This window comes from Heteronotia binoei, chromosome 11 (assembly GCF_032191835.1).
Source record: "Heteronotia binoei isolate CCM8104 ecotype False Entrance Well chromosome 11, APGP_CSIRO_Hbin_v1, whole genome shotgun sequence".
NCBI classification, from domain to species: Eukaryota; Metazoa; Chordata; class Lepidosauria; order Squamata; family Gekkonidae; genus Heteronotia; species Heteronotia binoei.
In genome coordinates, this window is record NC_083233.1 from 37,503,910 (window position 1) to 37,526,227 (window position 22,318).

The following is a 22,318-nucleotide window of genomic DNA, read 5'->3' on the forward strand; positions in this document are numbered from 1 at the left end:
GTGATGAAACATAAGAGGAGGAGACAGTGATTTAGGCCTATTTCTCACAAAGATGGGAAATCTGTGCCCAGGCTATACCACTTCAGATTGTACATGGAGACTCATGTAACTGAACATTATCCCAGGTCTATACTTACAAAACTACCATGTTGAGGAGGAGGAGGAAGAGGAGAGGGTTTTATACCGTTTTTACTGTCCACTTAGTGACAGAGTTGTCAGCTCTGGTTGGGAAATACCTGGAGATTTTGGAAGTAGAGCCTGGAAAGTGCAGTGTTTGGGGAATGGCGAGACCTCAGTGAGGTATAATACCATAGAGTCTATCCTCTGAAGAAGCTATTTTCTTCAGGGCAATTGATCTCTTTTGCCTGGAGATCAGCTGTAATAATGGGAGAACTCCAGGCCACACCTGAAGGTTGGCAGCCCTACAAGTTAAAGAGCCTCAAAACAGCTTGCTATCATATTCCCTTCCTCTTCCCACAACTGGCACCTTGTGAGGCAGGTAGGGCTGAGAGAGTTCTGAGAGAATTGTGACTGGCCCAGGGTCACCCAGCAGGTTTCATGTGGAGGAGTGGGGAATCAAACCCGGTTCTCCGGTGTACAGTCTGTCCCTCTTAACCACTACACCATGCTGGCTCTTAGCACTACTGGTGTTCTGCCCAAGATCTAATTTCCTTCTTGGGAGGAGGTTGTGTTTTTGTTTGTTTGTTTGTTTTAGTCTGCAGTCCATATGGTCAGACACAGGTTTATCAACCTCAAGGAAACCTTGGCTTTAGGTATGCAAGACAGCTAAATGAATCACTCAGCAGGGGAATAATGCAAAAGGCACTAAAGTTCCAGGTGAGTAGAACATTTCTGGGTCAAACTACACTTGAACAAGGACAGACATGTGGAGGCAAGAAGAAAAATCTAAATGGCAACCCCCCCCCAACAAAAACAGATATATATATATATATATATATATATATATATATATATATATATATATATATCTGTTTTTGTATATATATTTGTATAGCCAAAAATCAAATCAAATAACTGACAATTTGCTACCCACATCAGGCCCTCACCCTACTTAATGGTAGGACTGTCCCTATTTACTAGGGTCAGTCTTGGTCAAGTCACTGCTCCTGTTCAAAGCACTTTGCTGTAACCGTAACAACCATCTTGAAAGCAGGGGAGTTTTAGTATCCTGTATTACAGGTGGAGGAACTTGCTTTAAGAGACCTCAGTAGGTTCAAGCATAAAATGCAGGAGACAAGAAAGATATAAACCATCTTGAGTTCCTTGGAGGAAGGGTGGATAAAACAATTCCAGAAGTAAATAAATTGAAAAGGCAACATCTGAACCCAGGACTTCCTGCTACACTAGCTTTCTTTTGCCTTGGAGGGAGATACAAGGCATGACTGCTTAACAAAAAAGAAAAAAAGTAGGGCATGCCTCACTTTCCTTCCTTCCCTCTTGCACCACCCTATCCTGATTGTTAAAAAAAAGTGGATGAAAACTAAGTTGCTGCTATTACACAACAAATACAACCAGAAGATCCACACTAGCACCAAGTTTCTGAAAATGAACACCTCCTAGATAGCCAAAAGAGGTATCTGTTTAAAGGAAATGTGTCTGTTAGAGCATTGCCTATTGCAGCATACAGCATTGCCTATTGCAGAATTACGTAATTAATGCAAATTTATGGTAGGCAGAAAACAGCCTAAAGCAACTCACAATATAGTGTTGGGAGTGTGGCCAGTGGGGAGGGGGTTAGAAGAAGCACCCAGTAGTGTCTCATCCTTCACTGGTGAGATGTCTGAGGCACATGAACACATTAAAATGCCTTATGCTGAATCAGAAGAACCTTGGCCCATCAACGTCAGTATTGTCTATTCAGATTGGCAGTGGCTCTCCAGGGTCTAAGACAAAGGACTTTCGTATCATCTACTGCTAGATCTTTTCACTGGAGATAGTGCCAGGCACTGAACCTGGGACCTTTAGCATGCCAAGCAGAACCATAGACACCCTCCCTGTGCTGCTTCCATTCAGTTCCATAAGGCCTCCATGGAAGGTAGATTTTCCCCTAACACTTCAGCATCAAGCATCATCACTTCACCCCTTTTAATGCACTTCAGCTAAACAAACAAGAACCTTGTAAATTCTCTCCTTATTGAAAGCAAAATCTCAGCACAGCAGCCTGTGGCTTTAAATATTGTTAGAGACACCAAATAATGCAAGGCATTTCAGAGTAGCAGCATCAAAGAGAGAGATTTGCTTCTTTTGGAGTAAGTTGCTGTCTTTGACAAGGGAGGAACAGAAATTCCATTCTAATGAGTCATGGCTTGGCAGTCCGGGATCAACCCCTTTGGCCTGCATTTCTGACTGCAGCATTGTACAGAGCTGTTTTTGCAGCCTGTGTGACTTTTTTTTTTTAAAGATCAGAGCTAATTAGGAAAATACAAGGACTCCTAAAGGAACAAGTTAGAGAGAGGCCAGAAATTTGCTTTAAAAAAAATCAGAATATCATGATCTACTGGGTTACTTAAAAAAAAAAAAAGAACCTAAAAGTATGCAGCAATTGCTTTCATATGAGAAAATTGTTCAGAGCGCTCCAGTAAAAGCAGAAGCAGCTGGAAAGAACAAAATTGAATTAAATCCACTATCTATTCTGTAGTCTTCTGCTGACTGTACCAGATGAGTACCTGATAGCTATTTGGAAACAATTATCTAACCGTATTGGGAGATTGCTTTTAGGGGTTGAGTGGAATGATACGGAACTGGAAGCTCACTTAGCTTGGTCACCTGTGGCAAATTTAACCCTGAAGGTCAAGTATTAAAATGCAGGCTTGAAAACAGGCTCATTTGCTAGTCTTTTCTCCCTATCTATAGGAGTAGAGGCTGTTTCCTTCACCATGTAAGATGCAGCTCTGGGGAATGCTTACAAGATTACATTATTCTGAATTAATGGATGCAGATAACTTGGGCTATGTTTGAATGATATAGCCTAAGCATCCCAACTAGTCTGTTAAGACTGTCCAATCTGTAGATTCCATCCAGGGAATGGATGGAGGTAGCTGGACTGTGCAGGCTCTTCTATTTTTTTTTAAATAAATATTATTGACAAAACAGTTTTAGCTAGCAAATCTATATAGCAAACCCACTGAAGCAATTAGTTGCAATTACAAGTCAGTTCAATGCAGCTCAGTTTTGGGGCAAATAACTTAAAATAACCATCACCCTAAGTCCTCCAGCCAAAATAAAATCAAGATGCTTCCATCTCTCTGCTCAATGAACTCCACTAGGTTCAGACAGCTAGTTCTTACCAGGCTTCCAAATAGTGTTCAGACAGTTACAACCCTTCCAAAAGAGGGAGTTCAGTGAATGGAAAAAAATACCAAGAGTACTCTGTGCATCCTTGCTGCATGATCAAGCAAGGATGGAATTGGAGCACTTCCCATTGATTTTATGAGCTAAGAATGATGTAAACAGCAGCAGAGGCAGTTAGCATATTGTGTCTGAACTCTGTAGGTCATCTTTTGGCTAAAACACATACACACTCCCATATCCTTGGTGCACATACAAGGCAACAAGTGCAGACATTGGAATCCTGCTCCTAACAACCTACCTTCACCAGATTGATTTATTTTCAAGCACTTTTATATTATATCATTTGGAATAATCCAACCCTGACTCCGTCCAACATTTATACTGCTCATTTGGATTAATGTTCACAGGAAACCTGTTTAGACCTCACTGCTCAGCTCCTCACTTAACAACTAATCATCAAGATCTAAGAGCATACTATAGAATGGCAAATCAACTGATTGGGACTAGCAAAGTGTTGCTGGGTCTCTGACTGTGAGCCTCACCTGGAAAATAAGTGGAGATCAACTACCTCTCAAGACTTTGCATGATAAAAAAAAAGAATTCTGAAGGACTCTGCACAGTTGGTGAACCCATTATACTGTTTTACGTGGAAACAACTGGTTTAACCTTGTTCAGTACTCTTTAACTGGTAGAAGCTCTGGAGAATCAACCAGTACTCAAGAAGATGCTTTTAGCTGAAGATACCAGGAATGCATTTGGGATCTTGTGATGCAAAGCTCTGCCACTGAGCTATGTATCCTCCCCGTGCAATATATCAGGGGTGGCCAACGGTAGCTCTCCAGATTTTTTTTGCCTACAACTCCCATCAGCCCCAGCCATTGGCCATGCTGGCTGGGGCAGATGGGAGTTGTAGGCAAAAACATCTGGAGAGCTACCGTTGGCCACCCCTGCAATATATCAAACAAGAGCTCCATTTTCAGAAACGTCTGCACCGATTCAATGCACATGGGGAAGACTTCAACATACACATGGTCGCTTGAAGGTGTGTAGAGTACTTACATTGTATGCACATGTGCTTAGTACCTTCCTACATACCTGAGAACCCTGAACTTCAGGGCATCTGCTCACCGAGTTGGAAGGTACCTCTAGGGCCATCTAGTCCAACCCCCTGCAAAATGCAGGAATTTCACAAATACCTCCCCTCCACACACACCCAGTGACACTTGCTCCATGCCCAGAAGATGGCAATAAACCTCCAAACTGACCTGGAGAAAAATTGCTGCCTGACCCCAAACTAATTCCAAACAGTATTCCTGTGAGTGAATACGAAAGGCCCATGAGAACTAAGCACTGGTGCAACCCTTCCTGCCCTCTTTCTCATGATCTGCCTAAGTTCACAGAATCAGCATTGCTGTCAGATGGTCATTTAGCCTCTCTTTAAAAACCTCCAAAGAACCACTTCTTGAGGAAGCCTGTTCCATCAAGGAACCACTCAAAATTTCAGGAAGTTCTCCCTAATGTTTAGTTGAAAACTCTTTTTGCTTTTATTTCAACTGTTGGTTCTAATCCAACCTTCCGGGGCAACAGAAAACAACTCCACACCATGCTCTATGACAGCCCTTCACCTCTCAGTCATCTCCTCTGCAGGATAAATCATGATGAGTTCCTATAGTTTTGCATATCAAGTATGTTTGTGTATATTCAAAGGCAGAATTTGCCACTCCAATACTGCTCCCCTTCTCCGTGCATTCTATCTCCATGGATATGCTGTGTGAAAAGGGCTAATGGGTTACAAGCGGGCTAAGGAGATGGCAGTAGAAGCTGTGAGTTTGCCAACATGATGGTTACATTGGTTTTACAAAGAAAATAAGATTCCCCCCCACACCCAACATGGCTCATTATGTAATGTGGCCCTTTTAAAAAATAGTCTCAAGGTGTATAAGACCTCCTTATCTCTGTGTCTGCAGCATTTTACAAACACATAAAAATGCTTAGCTTTGAAAATAAGAATCTTCTTTCGATCATGGAACACCAATATATACAGAAAAAAAATCTGACTGCAGTAAATACAACAGCTCTAAATAGTCATCCGGAACTATTAACCAGACAGAAACAAAATGGCATCTGATGAACTGCTGTTCCATCAAACCTGAAACAAAACAAAAAATACGAGACAGAAATGCCAAGCCTGTGGCTACAGCTAACAGCACTATTTACCCTACTAATGGTGTATCATTAGAAAACAAGATTATATCCTTGAATTCTAATATCAGCATAAATATGTTAGCAGCACCAAGTATGTCAGATTTGACTTTGTATCCCCTAAATTAAATTCCAGAGCCGTGGCTAAATCAGACTGCACCCCTCATTGTGCTTTTGTTATAACATGCTCATGTGTAGCAAACTGTGAAGAAAACGTAGTAATTAGAGGTTAAATTAATCCCCGACAGACAAGCAGCTTAGTAAATCCAGGACCTCTTCACAAAGCATTGCACGAAGCTCACCAGTCTTGTGGAATTAGACACAAAGCCCATTGCAGTTGTAATGCACTTTGTCAATCTTAACACAAAAGAGGCAAGATGTAAGCATGGGGGAAGGCTTCAAGCATCCAATATCAACATCTAAACCTCCTTAATGATTCAAGCTGCAGCACAAAATAACCATCACAAGGCCCAGGAAGCTGTTCAGGATCGACAACTTGGAACTGCTGTTGCTTTTTCAACTAGTGCTATGGCAGAGGGTGGAGTCTTGGAGTGCCATCCTAAGCAGAGTTATGCCATTTAAATTCCATTGAGGTAAATGGGCTTCCAAGGGTGTAATTCTACAGAGAATGGCATTGTCAGAAACTGTATGGAGCCCTCACAGGATACTTTGGTGGAGTCTTTACTACATTTTACAGATTCTAGGACAGAGAGGCGAAGTTTCAGAATCAAAACACAGAAACAGCAGAATGCATTTACAGCTTGAAGTTTTAATAACAGTACAAGAGTGACAGCAATTAAAGGCATATAAACATGCAGATGAGCAGTGCACTTACCTGATTTCTTATGCAGCCCACTAAGCTAAGCAAGTTGCATAAACACTCACAGCCACCAGGGGCCTGTTTACACAATCAGTTATCTGGGGTTAATGATGCTTGAACTCACTTCAATCTCTAGTCTGTGCACATGTTTAAGAGGTGAAGCAGAGGTTGAGATGAGTGGAAAGAGTCAAAAGACTTTGCTGGGAATCAAGATCACAATTCACCTTTGATCCAGCCTGGGATAAATGACCATGTAAACCCTGTACTAGGTTGATAATCCCTGGTGAGTAGGTAGGTTGCCAGGTTCAACTCAGGAGGTATCTGAGGACCCTGGGGGTGGAGCCAGGAGCAAGGTTGTGACAAGCTTGACTGAACTCCGAAGGGAGTTTTGGCCATCACATTTAAAGGAATCACATTCCTTTTAAGTGCCTCCCTCAACTGGAAATAGTGGGGGTTGGGGGCACCTTCTTTTGGGGCCAGTGCCAGATTAAACCCTGTGGAGGTCCCTAGGCATTCAAAATCTTGCCCCCCCCTGCAAATTATCTCCTAATATCTCCTGCAGGCACCTTCTCAACAGCCCCTTTGACAAAGCTGTGGGGGAGAGGCAAACAGGCCTGGTGCCCCCAAAGGTATGGGGGCCCACAGGCTGGTACCTACTTGGCCTATCTGTTAATCCAGCCCTGTTTGGGGCTCATAGAATTGGACCCCTGGTCCAATCTTTTTGAAACGGAGGGGGGGGGGAGGAATGAGGAGAGGCACCAGATGAAAAGGCCTCTACCTGAAAAATAAAAAAGCCCCCCTGCCAAAGCCGCAGATATCCACGAATCGATTATCTGTTATACCTATGGGGACCAGTCTCCATAGGATATAATGGAGTGCCCCCCCCCCCACTTTCTGATAACCCTGAAGCAGAGGGGATCACCTGCCCCTAACTGGGGATCGGTAACCCTATAGCAGAATCCTTACGTTGCAGGAGCCTTTGAAGTGCTCAGCTGGAAAGAGTTCCCCTCAAGATAGAACTCCTGAGAGCTCCCATCCAAAACAAGAGTCACTTGGGGGGGGGGGGGGGGAGATCATGGAGACAAGAATCTCTGCATGTGAAGTGACCAGTGCTTGAACATCAACAGAAGTCTACAAAGGATACACAAGGACAGTGACAATGATGTCACACACCTATAATTAGACCGCTTCCCTTCTGGTTCTAGTTTTTAAATTATAAGTACTGTAGTGTCCCTCCTGTCCTGAAGAATACAGGAAGTGTTGCAACATTTCTAAGAGCAGGTGTCATTGATGAGGTGTCACCCTTGTTTAAACGTTTAATACATAGTTAAGTTAGAGTATTCTCCACTTAAAATCAATTAGATAAAATAAAAGCAGCAGACAAGATCTCCCCCCCAAAAGTGTCTTGCCCAAACCTGAATTTGTACATGGAGAAAAATCACATATTTATCTAATGATTAATAATGAGAAACTTGACAAAAGACTTGATAGTCCAAGCTTTCTAGTGCAATTCTCTTTTCCTCATCTTCTGCTTTATACCAATTAGCCTAATAGCTGGGTAAACAGGAGGACTGAGGACCAAGATTTAATCAAATCTTAGGTTCAATTTGGTTTGGGTTGGTGGAAGCCACACAAAATGGCTCTACTCTAAGAGTCTGAACTCTGGTTAATGGACTTATATGAAGTCAGGCTTGGTTCATCATGGCAAGATGCAGGAGAAACTGGGCTTAAAGAAGTTAAAAGATGAAGGGTGTCACATCTTAGCAGAAGTGCATGGCAGCCCAGGTTCTATCTCTAGCTGCTCTCTTTTTGAAAGCTCACAGGGATAAAACGAGACTCTAGAGAACCATGATACACTTGGATAAGTGGACTTAGAGATGGGCAAGTGTACCAACTCAGTATAAGGCTGCGATCACATACACTAATGCACTTTCAATCCACTTTCGATGCACTTTCCAATGGGATTTTACCAGGTGAACTGACAAAATCCAATTGGAAAGTGCATTATTTAGGGGGTGTGATTGCAGACTAAGTGAACTTATTTTAGCTTATTCATACATGTCGTTTACATAACACATGCATGTAAGAGGAGGAAGAGAGAAAGCACACAAAATAGACACCAATATGGAGACTGGAGAATGTATGCAAGGCATTTTCTGCTTTGCTTTCGGTACCACCACTAGTACCTCAAGCCCTGTTTTGCTAATTAAAGCGCAATTGTAATCTTGGAGGGGCCTTGCATAGATATAATGCTTAACCCCACATAAGCCTCAACTCTGTTAGACTCCAAATGCACAGGGAATCTAGATTCAGCATGTCTCTAAGAAACTACCATCAAGATCTGCCTGTCATTTTGCAAAGTAGAGGCTACAGAAGCAAAGGTAAACGGTTTAGGTTTTAGCTACAACACTCAGCTATAATTAGCAAGAACAGACAGTTAAGTGTTCTGTCCTCAGAGAACAACAGAAGTCCTGAGAAGTTAAAAACTAAAACAGAAGGCAAAAGAGCTCCTGTTCCTTCCATCTCACTTGCTATGCACATCACCTCTGAAGGTAAGAGAGACGGCAATCAAGACTTTAGCAGTGCTAATAACTGCCCCCACTGTGGCTCACCCCCACAACAAGCAAACACCCTCCCCTGCAGAGGTAATCCCCTCTCACGCCTGCGACAGACTGAACCTCCAGCTGTCTCTTCTCACCCTGAAGAGCACAAGGGACAGCAGAGCCGAGGTCAACAAATAGATTTGCAGAAAAACAAATCAAGGAGAAAGAGGCAGAGGAGGCTCAAGTACAACACAAGCTCCTTCTGACACTGCAGCATGCATTGATGGTTCTGCACAGTGCAGAAGTGTCATTAATGCTCCAGGTTAAACCGAAAGGATGAATTTGGACAAATACTGCTTTAATCACTAAAGCTGTTGTTAAAAACACCCAGCAACATGGTACTAACTGGCTACTAGAACAGCCAAGGTTTGAAATGAACCTTCAGAAGCACCAAGATTAATCACCGATTGGTGCAAAAAGTATGTTTGTTGATAAAACAGGAGAGGAACAAGACAATCTGTTTAAGAAGCATTTATTCATCAGCTCAAGTACCTTTAAAAATAAAAAGAGTAGCTGCTATGGCTCAATGTGGGGGAAGTGTAGATTAGCAATCACCTCGATAGGTCACTGGGAGATGACTGCAGAGGTTACGCCAGAGTGCTGGGAAAGAACAACATTTGTCATCCAGCTTTCCAATGGCCTCAACTAACTTCCCTCAGTAATGAAGGCCATTGGGGGCTTTGGGCAAGTTGTGTCTCACTCAGATTCACCTCAGACAATCCATTTTTAGGTCTGGAGGATCCTGAACTGTCAGATGCCATGTTTTTAGATCTAGTGGCCACATGGCTAGTTAATTTGCTGCTCTGTGTTTTCATTGTTTGATGTGCAGGAGCTGGAAGAGTTCAATCACTGTGATAACATGCTCCAAGCATTGCTTTCATGACCTCACTTCACCTGAAAAAAAATTATTCCTATTATTCCAGAGCTCTGCAGAGCTCCACTGAGATGAAGCAGTTCTGTGGTGTTGCCAGATATATATATTTTTAAAGAGACGAAACAGCAACCTGGTTAGATATTCTTCTATTATGAAAATCACAGACACACAACTTCTACCCAACATGTATTTCAGCTTTTATTCTTATTCAGAAAATGAGCTGGACTAGTCTGTTACATTTTGCCACCCTAAGCAACTACACAGTTCAGAGATACACACCAAAGCAGCAGAGGTAGGGTTGCCAAGTCCAATTCAAGAAATATCTGGGGACTTTGGGGGTGGAGCCAGGAGACATTGGGGACGGAGTCAGGAGCAAGGGTGTGACAAGCATAATTGAACTCCAAGGGAGTTCTGGCCATCGCATTTAAAGGAACAGCACACCTTTTTAAATGCCTTCCTTCCATAGGAAATAATGAAGGATAGGGGCACCTTCTTTCGGGGCTCATAAAATTGGACCCCCTGGTCAAATTGTTTTGAAACGTGGAGGGTATTTTGGGGAGAGGCACTAAATTCTATACTGAAAATTTGGGGCCTCTACCTCAAAAAACAGCCCCCCCCCCAGAGCCCCTGATACCTCCAGAACAATTCCCCATTATACCCTATGAGAATCGATCTCCACATAGGGAATAATGAAGTGCCCAGCAGACATCCCCCCCCCTCCGTTTCTGGCGACTTTGAAGCGAGGGATTGGCATCTCTACTCATGAGTTGCTGCCAACTGCTTCAAAGTAACACAAACACACCATCCCAAGAGGAAGCCTTTCCAATTGGAGACTGAAGCCTCCAGAGGTGGAAAGTTACATGGTGGCTTTGGGGGTGGGGCTTCCCCCCGCTGGCCAGCTGACTGGGGGTGGGAAGGAGCCTGGGAACGCGGGAGAACCCCTGCTGGGACCTGGGGATTGGCAAGCCTAAGCAGAGGATACCAGGGTGTGAGATGTCAGACTTCACACAGTGCAAGAGTTGTGGCCCATATACCTCTGCAATGCTGTAAATATTCCTGGGTTTTATCTCTGGGTGGCTCACTGCTTCATTTCATGTTGGGGGTGGGAAATGTAAAGAAAACCTGTCACTCCCAGCTGCTACACCAGTAGTTTGTACAAACAGGCCAGCAACCCATTTCTAAGTGCAGTGAGACTTGCAAGGAGGAAAGGAGACAATATCATTCAGCAAGTACAATGAAATAGCTTTATAGCAAAACACCAACAGAGAAGAACTTTGCCGGCATATAGAAATGATGATCCCCATCCTCAACCAAGCTGGCTTTCACTGATCAACGTATGTACCACCATGGCAGATCTACAGACTTGTACCAGGATGCCATGAAGCCAAGCAGCAGACTAGGATAGGAATCCTCTATAACCCCCTGCTGTACGAGGTACCAGCTGCTGCATCACCACGGCCAGCTGGGACTTACCAAATCAGTCACAGCCCCCTTCCCTCCTCTAACGTCAGGGGCCTTTCTAGGTCAACTAAAGAACAATTCCCAACCCAACAGTGACCTGTTCTCAGATCAGAGCATTCACAGTCTACATTAGAGAGATGGCATTGGGGGGGGGGGGGGGGAGAATGTGGTTTATACCGCTTCCTCGTGTGTTGCTGCACGTGAAGGCGGCTTTTCATATAACAGAGTGAAAAGTCCTGAAAAGGTAGGATCTATTATGGGTTCGGAGAAACCAGCAAAGGCAGCCTGTTCAAGGGCTAGTTAAAGAAAGGTGACATATAAGTAATAAATTTCATAACATCCCCAGAGCTACACTGACATACTAGAAGTCACATAAATTCTATCTAGTTTTTACAAAAGCATGGATGTTTGAAATCTGAGACAGAAATCAATGGGGCCTAGAAGAATTTAGCTCTGATCAGCACTTAAAAGCACTTAAGCCAAGTCCACTCTTCTCCCTTGAATAAAAAAAAGGAACTAGTCCTCAAACCACATGTGGGACTCAATGCTTTTTAGTGTTTCTTCCCTTATTACTGTATCAGCAGTTTCACAGTAATGTAAAGACGCACCACCAATCCACTGCAGTCTAACAATTAAAATGCAAAAACAATGGTTTTAGAATTTCCACTTAATCATCCCATTATTCTTGAGCTATGGTAAAAGCTATTAGAATACCCCCTCTAAAAATATAAATAAGTTTTGGTTTGAACACTTATTTTTAGACAAGCTAGGATCCTTGCTGAAATTTAACCAAGACACAGTTCTCCATCCTACTATTACAGGTAGTTACTATGCTTCTGTCAAAATTTACTAGCAAGCAGAATGAGCCTTTTGGGCTTAGCATCAGAACTCCTGGGAAGTTCACCTGTACAAGCTTCATTGAAATTAAGCTGAACAAGAGTCCAAAAAGGGCTTCTGCAGGAGAACTTCGCAATAGTCTGTGCCTCAAGTATTCTTAAAGAACAGGGTTGTTGTTTTTTCAAAGGCTTACAGTTGACTGGTGCTACCTAGGTTACCCGTCAATGGCACCGGAGAGGGTATGTTATTAAGAGAGGGGTATGATGGGAATTGGTTGCATTGTGCTGATCCATAGTAACCAACTCCTGTTCGTCCATCATTTATCTCTTTCACCGACGACATATGGGTTTGTCTATTCACACTCTCAGCATTCTGTCTGCTCCAACAAACACCCAGGCTTTTCTGCTTGGATAAGGAGATTTTTTAGTTACATCCATTATGTGCGTATCAACATTTATGGCACTGAGATAATTGCCCAAGAGCTCAGGGGGATAAAAGCTCCCTCTTTATAACATAAACCCCCCTTTAAAAAAATCAATATTGATATAAAATAGTTTGACGCACAGCCTTGGACACACAAATCCTTCAGTTTGAAATACATTTTTTCCCAAAGTAGTGGGTCATACTGGGAAAAAAGGGCAGCATAGGAAGAAATTAGCTATATACATTATTAATCATTCCTTAAATAAGCGAGTGGCAAATCTGTCAGGTATAAAGCAAAGTCCTTGGAAGGATGCCACCCTCTTATTTGAACAGATTTAACTCTCTATTTGGAGACCAAACCAGTTGGCAATATATTGTAACTTATAAGCACCTTGCCTTGCATACTTTTGCACTGCTGGCAACTCTGAAAAGGCCAAGGGAAGAAACAATGGCAATAATTTCATTTTCCTTCTGACCTCTCTTTGCCTTTGTTTCATAACTCCCAGTGAAAGAATGGACTTCAAACCAGACATTTATTGCATAGGTAGACACTAGTGGGAATCAGATGACTATCCAGTGTCCAGGGAGGGCATCTTGTCCATTTCTGCTTGTTTTCCTAACCTACGTTCACTGATGTTTTCAGACACAAAAATTGGCTGTGGAAACCTTGATTCATTTTCAAAATTCCAATAGGTTGGTTTCATGTAATTTTTGAATTGGTATTTTTATGCCATTTGCCTATTTTAAAAATTGACAGATTTCTGTTTCAGAATCTGTATTTGGTAGATTTCACAAAGGATATTCACAAACTTACATTCTGGTTCAAACAAACACTAGAACGCTTTCTTTTTCAAGGCTGCAATTGCCTTCTGCAAACAGTAATTACTCAGTGCATAGTCAGAACTAATTCAAGCACCTGCAGAAGCAGTCCCTTCAAAAAGTCAACTCTCCACTTCTCCTACAAAGCTGACAAACAAGACACACTAGATCTGTTTGGTGCCTATAGCTGCACCACAGCAATTCATGAATAAAAATGGTGATGTCCAACAAAGTATACTACAGAAATGTCAATGGGCTTGCAACATTTTGATTTCCAAGGGAGAAAAAAAAGAACCAACTCCAGAATTAGCTCAACTCGTTCTGCAACCTCCAAGTTCCCCTATAGAACCCTCACCACCTACCATGGGTCAAATGAACCTACCTCCCACTCAGCCATTTAAACTATCTACCCAAGTAGCTTGGCTCACTTTGTGCCTTGGAATGGGGACTGTGTCTGAGAAAACTGCAGTGCCCACATTCTAACTCAGGGCTGCATCATATAATATCTTCTTCAGATGAGCTCAGAAAGCTGTATCCTGTAAGACAGGAAGAACAATTCAAGTGGGTGTTTTCATCTTACCACCAGCAAGGCTCCAGTACAGAGCGACAGTCATGCATGAAGCAACCCTCAGAAAAATCCCAGAGCATGAACCATGTGGATGTGACAGATATCCCTTAAGTTGCCAGTGACCTTCACATCACAAAAATGAGGGGTAGGAGGAAGAATTTGAACTGGAAAAAAAATGCAAGTGTCAGGACAGTACATAATTATCCACCCCAAGGTATGGTACAGACAGTGATTAGATTTAGCCAGCTGTTACCAGAACAAAATTCTGACCACAACTGTGGTGACTAAAAAGTCTGTAAGACTGATATGAACAGAGCATCTTGGTAGGCTGAAATGGGATGGCAACTGGGCAGAGAGCAACTGAGCAGAGGTGCCAAATATGGGTCCCATCCTTTCGGACATCACTTGGCTCCTAGTCATATTCTTCATTCTCAACACATTTCTTCACTTTTGCTTTAGATGCAAATAGTTGGATGGGCGAGGCTCAGGTTCCAAGGATTTTTGCACTTGGTAAAATAGGCTGCTGCTTACAAAAGCTCCTACTACAATGAAATCAATTAAATCTCTCAAGGGCCACATAACTGTGTTTCCTTTTCCTGCAGCTACAAGAGAATCATGGTGGTTTTGCTGGGCTCATTCTCCTCCAGCACTTTCTTCATTTGATGTCAAAGCCGAGTTTCTTTTTCTTTCCAAACTGAAATCATCACTTGGAAGGTTTCATTTTTTTAAAGCCTGTGTGCTGCGGGCGGGGAGTTTTGAAGAAAAAAACAAAATATTCTCTGCTTTACATATGAACCTTCCCTTCACTGGAGAGAAGCTGTTAGCTTCAGCTAGCAGAAGATATACTGCTTTATATTTGTTTTTCATCCCTGAGCAACAGACTACTTCCTGGTTGAGTTTTAAAGCTTGGTGACGTTCCCATTTCAGCCCACACAACTGTGTCACCATCAACGTCAGTGGCAGGAAAACATTAGAAGTCGCCCTTTGCTAATGCTTTCCTAACATGGAATTTCCTTGTCACTTTCCCCCCCTCTTCTTGCCTTCCAACCAGAAGCATCTTTTCCTAAATTGTTTTTCTCCCCTCCCCACAACATATGGAGAACTGAAAGAGGTAGCTGCCAAAAACGGAGAAGATTTTGGCTTCTTTTCTGCTCTTGCTTGCCTCTCACTTCATGAGTACTCACAAGTGTTTGAGCAAGTGTTTTTTCAAGGCGTGCACAAGCCACATGCCCTAGATTTTACTACCACATACCTCTATGGTATGTTGCATAGAAGAGAGCTGAACAACAATATAATCTAAGACTCTTCACAATGGTTTAGCTTCCTCACAATCTGTATGCCATGATACCCTTGTAACCAGCTACACCAGAATCACATATAAAAACACAAGACCTGCCCATGTCAAAGGTGTCCATATGCCTGCTGAACACACAGATATGTTCAAGGGAAAGGGAAGTACCACCAGCAAAGCAGTGCCCCACACCATTACTTTTTCCTCCTATTGAGAATGTGCTGTTTTGAGTTTGGCATGCCAACTATAAAGCATCCCAAGAAAGAGAAGAGAGATGTTTCTTTAAGGGAAAAGCTGATTAGCTACTCTTCCTGGCAATAAACAGCTGGTCAGTCCGGCAGGTTCAAGGCCATTTCGGAGCTCTCTCTTATGGAGGCACCATATGTTCCATCTCTCACATCAGCAGCTTTAGCTTCCAATAATCTTGCTCCAGAAGGGAAGCACAAAGAGAGAGAGAGAAAGAAGGGAGCCCATATTTTGCACTTGATTTGTGATTTGCTCACATTATGCTCAGTGGCACTTTGTGAAAGACACACACTGGAAATCCATCTAGTTATGAGAGTAAACAGTGAAGTGAAGCCTTTAGTTTGCAGAAGATCCATGAGGATCAGGAAGTTCATTGCATTCTCATTATTCACTTATGAATTTATATCCCACCTTTTCTTGCGTGGTGAGCTGTCTTCAGCACTACTGAAAGAACATTATAATAGAAGGCATAACTAGTGTGCCCCCCCCCCCAGGACAAAGGGAGATCTTTAGACCAGTCTGGACAAGCCATCGGTTCCTTTGAGCTGCTTTAAGAAACCTACCAACTCTCCAGTTCCGTATTTGGGCTCACACACTGCCCTTTGATCATAATTTAGTAACAACCAATGATGTAGCTCCATATACAGAGCCAGAGTCATATAGCAGTTAAGAGTATTGGGGGAGGAATTGGGAGACTCAGGTTCAAATCCCTACTCTGCTATTAAGCTTACAGAGTGACCTCAGGGCCAGTCATTGTGTGTCAGCCTAGCCTGCCTCACTGGGTTGTTGCAAGGATAAAATGAGCATGGTAGAGCCATGTGCGATAAAAATGCACTGTATAGATATACTTTACCTATAAAGCCATACCCCTATTTATCCAGCCTTCCTGTTTGTCCAAATGTCTTGGAGAATGTGGGATGCAGAAAATTGGTTAGGAACATTTTTGTTTCTTAGCACTGTTGCTTATTATGGGAAGATAGAATGATTTTGCTACTGAAGTGCCACAGACCTGAGGGACCACTTGCCAAGCATGGTGGTAATTTCAGCTGGTCCATGTGGTGACAGCAGCTGTATGATAAATCCTGTGTGTCTAGCAGGCCACTACACCAAGTAAGGGATCTGCACACCACTGCAGGCTTCTCCTTAGGGATTCTTGCAGGGGCTGAATTAAGACTTTTTGACCCACACAACGTACTACTACACCTAACTTGCTCACCATGGGGCAACTGTTATCACATGGAGTGATTTTCAATGGTTTCCACATGGCAGCCATGACACATGACCATTTCTTATGGCGAGGCAACCAAATGATGCAGCTGCCAGAGTTAATGGCAAACTCTCCAGCATACCTGTGACATTTGTAAAGAATCCAGATTGACATCCTCAGCCACCACACCAACCTGGCTCAACTCAGCTTCCAGGAAGTGGTAAGCTGCCACCTTAACTCATGCCATAGGCACCCTGGAGCATTCAAAGGAAGAGGCACCAACCTGAGAGGTGTCATCTCACAGTGGCCTTTCTGTAGCTGCCTTGAGCCAAGAGGAAAGGTGGGGTATAAATATCGTAATAAATTAGTAAACAAAATGACTGAATGCTCTACTCTTTCTTTCCCTGCTGGGATCCCTTCTGTGGCACTCTTTGCAGCCCACCACCAGGGTGGCATCCTTTCACCAGGAATTGTCCAGACTTTGAAGCCTAACTTTTCTAGCAGAGCTAGAAACCTGTTCTTTAAAAGAAAAAGGGTCTTTTAAAAATAATATGTACCCAGGATGCTGAATTCTCTGGCTGGGATCAAATTCTACATCTTTACCTGTATTTCTAAAGAACCTTTGAATACACACTGCCCTGCACACATTGTTTGATAACACAGGATAACCTAATATAAGAGCTCAAGTGAAGTATAGATCTATCATTCCATGCACACATGCACAACCCCAGGTCCATAAATTTTCTTCAAACATCAAGACACTCCCATCCAAAGTCCCTTTAGGGTTTTATTGGATGATTTATCCACAAGCATAAGACTTCCAAAACTGAAATGCTTTAAGAATTAACCAGGGATTAAAGAGCTAAATATAGAAACAGAAGAGAATTATATAATAGGTAAATTATGTATTTTCTCTCAACTAGCTACTCTACTTAACTCCTTGCTAGTTGAACAATCCAGGTTTTCAAGGGAACAGTCTGGATAATTTGCATAATTTCTATTCCCACACACAAGGGTGTTCATTACTTGTGGGGCAGAAGAGAGCAATCAGTATAAAATGTGTGCTCCCCCCCCCCCACACACACACTGTACATCACAAACAGATCTCTTTGAGAACAGTTTTCACAGTCTTTGGGTTGGGGGAGGAATAGCCTGTTTGGTAGGGAAATGTGGAGGTGGCAAGGAACTGCATAACATGGAACAGAAGGGATACTTTTGAGGATGATTGTGGGTGAGTTTCCTCCTGGGCTGAGGTTTTACTCAACAGGGATGTGGCTGACAATTTCAAACCAAACAAAGTCGATTCTGTTGTCCAAGACACCCCCCCCCCCATGAGCAGTGCCAGCAGGAAAGAAAAATAGTTCCTTTCCTCCCCACTCACACATCTCTGCAGAGAAATAGTTGGAGCACCAAAACCTTGGTCAACATTGGGAGTGACAATATGGAGTGTGAGAACTGCCTTCCCAAAAGATTCAAGCATGTATCTTGAACAACCACCACACACCAAGGCTCAAACTCATTTCCCAACTCTGGTCTCGACACCCAGAAAACTAGTACACCAAAGACACTGCCTTTGGGTGTAGGCAGAGTGCTGTTGCTTCACCAAGAGTAACCACAACCAACCGTCCCACATATGAGGTGTATCCTCCTAAGCAAAAGAAGGCAGAGCTTTCTCCTTTTCACCCTAAGTTTCAATTGTAAGTAGGCCTCTGAGACAGAGCTCGGTCTTTTTTTCTTGGTCTTGTCTTTCGGTCATGCGCCACATGCCTTGAAACTGCTATATGAAGAATGACTTTCAAGCAGGCTTTAATCCCTGGCACTTCTTGCTTGAGAAATTCACAAGCGCTTTGGCATTAGGATGGGAGGAACAAAAAGGGAGAAGAGCCTAAATCCAATTATGCCAGGATCTGCAGGTGGGCAAGCATAAGTGCACCATACCATCCACCTATCCCACAGTACCACACACTAACTGAAGCAGACAGAACATCTAACAAACATGCAAAAGAAGGAAGACATTAATCACAAAAAAACCAAGAGGGGTTCAGTTCAAAGGTCATGCCCAACCCATCCGGCTAGAAAGGGGCTCCTCTGTGGAGCATCTTTGGAAAAAATGAAAAGATTCTTGCTTTATACTGGCAGAGACGAGAAGTCGCCCCTGAGAGAGCCTTTGCAAATTGCAGATAGAAACACAGAGAACAGATGATGCTAGATGGCAACAGAGACTCCCCTGCAACCTATTAATCTCCTGTTACAAACGCCAGGATCTTTTGCAGACACTGTGCCATCTCTCCTCCCCATCTCCCTTCCTGGCTTTGGGGGGGGGAGGAGGGAGGGAGAGAGAGACTGGCTTTTAAATTTATTATTCCAGGAAAGAGAAGCAGTCCAAAAAGAAAGCGCAAGCAGGGGGATCTGCCAGCCTCCTCCTCTACCCTTGGGAGCAGGAATACCCTCCCCTAATCTCCCTGGTTACAGAATCACTCCCCCTCTTACATCTCATTCCCCTTTAGTAAACCCATAACAAAAGCATGCTGCACAGCCTGGGAATATAAGAGTAAGTAGCAGTCAGAGGCCACCCAAACAAATCCACCTCCCATCCCCCCCACAGTCTCCAATGGAGGGGGTCCCAGCAACTGGGGTGGTGAGTTAATTTAGAAGGGGTCAGACGACACCAAAAGGAGAAGGAAGAGAGATCCTAATAATTAATCAACCAAACACGGCGGTGGTGGCGGCAGCCGCCGCCACCATCTCCTCCTTCTCCTCCGGGTTAACAAGGGAGACAGCTGTAGGAGCCCAGTCAACAACAAGCTGCTTGTTTACCCCGCAAAGCGGCTCCTTCCACCTCGCCTCTTAATCACAGGGTGAGAAATCAAAATACTTTTTTTAAAAGTGAGTCAGCAAGGATGGATTTTTAAAAAAAAACAAAACAGAAAAGGAATTCACCAGCAGGCAAGAAGAGCACTGCAAGTGTTTGGATGAATTCATATCTAAATGGTAGAAAAAAGCTTTTGAGTCATACAGAAGTCTTCAGCGGGCTATGTTTATGACAGCCCCCTCTCTCAAAATCCAACATTGTTTTGCTGGCTCAGTTTTCTTTAACTGCATATTAATGCATATCATACTGGAGATTAATGTGGGTTTTTTTAAAGGTCTGTGCCCCAAAGAGCTTACAATCTGAATATTGGTAAAGGGAGCAGCAGAGGGAAGAAGGGAAGAGAAAGACAATCAAGGTCTACAGTGAATCTCTCCAACAGGTACATTTTACAAGCTGACATTACTAAAAAAAAGTGTGTGTGGGGGGGAGGAACAGGGAATGAATAAACAGTTTCTAGGTTCCCAGCTATCAGCAGTTTTTTTTAGCACCGCCCTACAGAAGATACCTTTAAGAACCATCGTCCTCCCCTACATGCCTGTCTATTTAATCTAAGTTTAAAGAGAAGCCCCCCTCTAATAATTAGGCTAAAACAAGCCTCCTTGCACAGCCCTGTTTACCCAGGGATACCACAACAGCGCCTAGGACTGAGTGCATTGGCAGTTTTCTAATCCTATTAAGTCTTCTGTACAGTCAGCATTTAATCTAGGGGGGAAAAAATCAGACACCAGCGACTTCCTTTCCAGGCTTTTATTTCGAGACAAATTTTTTGAATGATGCCGAAACGACGACCCTAATCCGTACCCCCCCCTCCCCAATAAAATCCTCGTTTTGTAGTTATCGTGGCTTTGTGCCAGTGAGCCAGGGGCGATCTTGGCGGCGGCGAGGACGGGGGAGGGGGGGGGAGGAGTGTCTTCATTGGCGAACTGCTTGCCTCACCAGGGCGGCCGGCGGAGGAGATGTGCAGGTCGAGTTGTGTTTGCCGAAGGAACAAAACTATTCCGGGACACGAGAGGCAGTCTCGGATTGTGGCAGGCGAGCACACGGGAGGAGGGTGAAGCCCGTGCGCGTCTCTCCCCCCACCCGGCAGCTGCCTCTCAGCCAGACACCCAGCAAAAAAGAGCGGAGGGCTACACTTTTGTCTGTCTTCCTTGAAACCGATCTTGTTTGTTCCACAAGCACGCCAGCTTGTCCTACACACACTCGCTCTCCCTTTCCTTTCCAAACAGCCACGCGACGGCAAGAAATCACCTTCATCTACCACCATTTTAAATACACGCCACCAAAAGCGAGGAAACCGGCCAGTCGGTCACTGACAACAAGCTGAGACACCCAGAACAAGGCGAGCGGGAGCTTCTGAACTAAGTCTCCCCTCCCGATACAAAAGCCGCTTCACTCTCTCCCTCTCCCGCATCTGTGAAATGCACAATAAAACTCAGCAAGGAACGGCGCCAGGAAGGGGGAAGGAAGAGGTGGACTTGCTCATTCCGGGGGAACTTCGTCCCCCAAATCAGAGAGCGTCCCTTGGCCCACCGAACCCCGATTTGGGGAAAGGGTGACGCTTCCCCGGTCTCCTCCATTCCCACGACTCATACTTACTGGAATATGCGGCTCCATGCGTGGTGCTTCTACCCGCGGGGAAACCAGAAGCATCTTGGACTGGCGATCCACCAGCTTTTTACATCCAGTTTGACCGTCTCGGACAAAACCCAGCAGCGCGAAGAGAAACGGGGGTTTTAAAAAAGGGAAAGAAATGAAACACTCTTGTGTTTGGGGCTTTTCTCCCCCTTCCCCTCCCCTTCCCTCCCCCCTTTCCTTTTAGGTTCCCGACAAGTTCATCCTGGCGTTGCAGTTTGCTAATGATTCACTGTCTGTCTGGATTCGCTCACTACATTTCCCTCAGCCCACAGTTTCCTCTCTTCGAAGGTGGAGTTTGTGGGCTTTAAGTTACTGATAGGGCATATCTAACTGCTGTGTCACTCGGAGAGGAGGAGACACGCTCGCTCTCCCGCACACACAGACTCGCCGCCAAACTCCAGCCTTAAAGGGGAAGGAGCACAGCCAGCCTTCCGTCACCGAAACAAACCACGCGGAAGACCCGCCGCGCTGCCCTCGTAACGTGGGAAGGGCAGATTGAACACGATTGCGCGGAAAGACGGGGAAACGCTTAGTTTCACTTCGGATTGACGTCTTCCTCTGTGTGTACGTTGTGTGTATACACACACACACACAGGAAGAAGGCAAACTGCTTTTGCGTTTCCGACGCTCCCATACATTTCTTAAAGAGGACACTTGTCCTATCGAACTTGTTCCCTTGCCGAGAAAAGTTTCGCTTGGGCTTTGCTGCAACATCTGCGTGTTACTTGTTAAAAAAAACAAGAGCAGGGAAATGAAACAAAAGGTTGGCATCGTTGAGAAGAATAACAGCGAGATCGCCAGGAGACAGAAGGCTCCTAAAATGCAACGAATGCGGGATTGCTCCCTCTCAATGGCAGACTGTCAGTCGCTTGAGAGTTCATTCTGCCGGGGTCACATTATCTCCCAGCTGCGAAAGTCCGGCTAGCACGCGTCTCCTATATGCAAGGCATCCCAGACCCAACTTCACTTGCCGCCGCCTAGGTGAATCTAGGTTACTAACAAGACAGAATAGTACACTGTGTCCCTTTTGCCTCCTGCGGTGCATGGATATTTATACAGGCAGCTGCCAAAAAAAAAGTCCTAGATGCTTTTTATGGCTGCAGTACATGCTTGTAACCGAGTGTGATTTCTGAATGGTAGGCTGGATG

At 44.0% G+C, this 22,318-nt stretch overlaps 1 protein-coding gene across 1 annotated transcript in view; it reads right to left on the reverse strand.

The window, feature by feature from the left end:
* MAMLD1 (mastermind like domain containing 1) overlaps positions 1 to 21,527 on the reverse strand; it is a 124,803-nt gene extending 103,276 nt beyond the window's left edge. Inside the window, exon 1 of the mRNA XM_060249634.1 lies at positions 21,132 to 21,527. Within this exon, the coding sequence (XP_060105617.1) occupies positions 21,132 to 21,185 (54 nt within the window). The 5' untranslated portion in view covers positions 21,186 to 21,527. The remainder of the gene's footprint in view (positions 1 to 21,131) is intronic.
* Between the last annotated feature and the right edge of the window lie 791 nt (positions 21,528 to 22,318).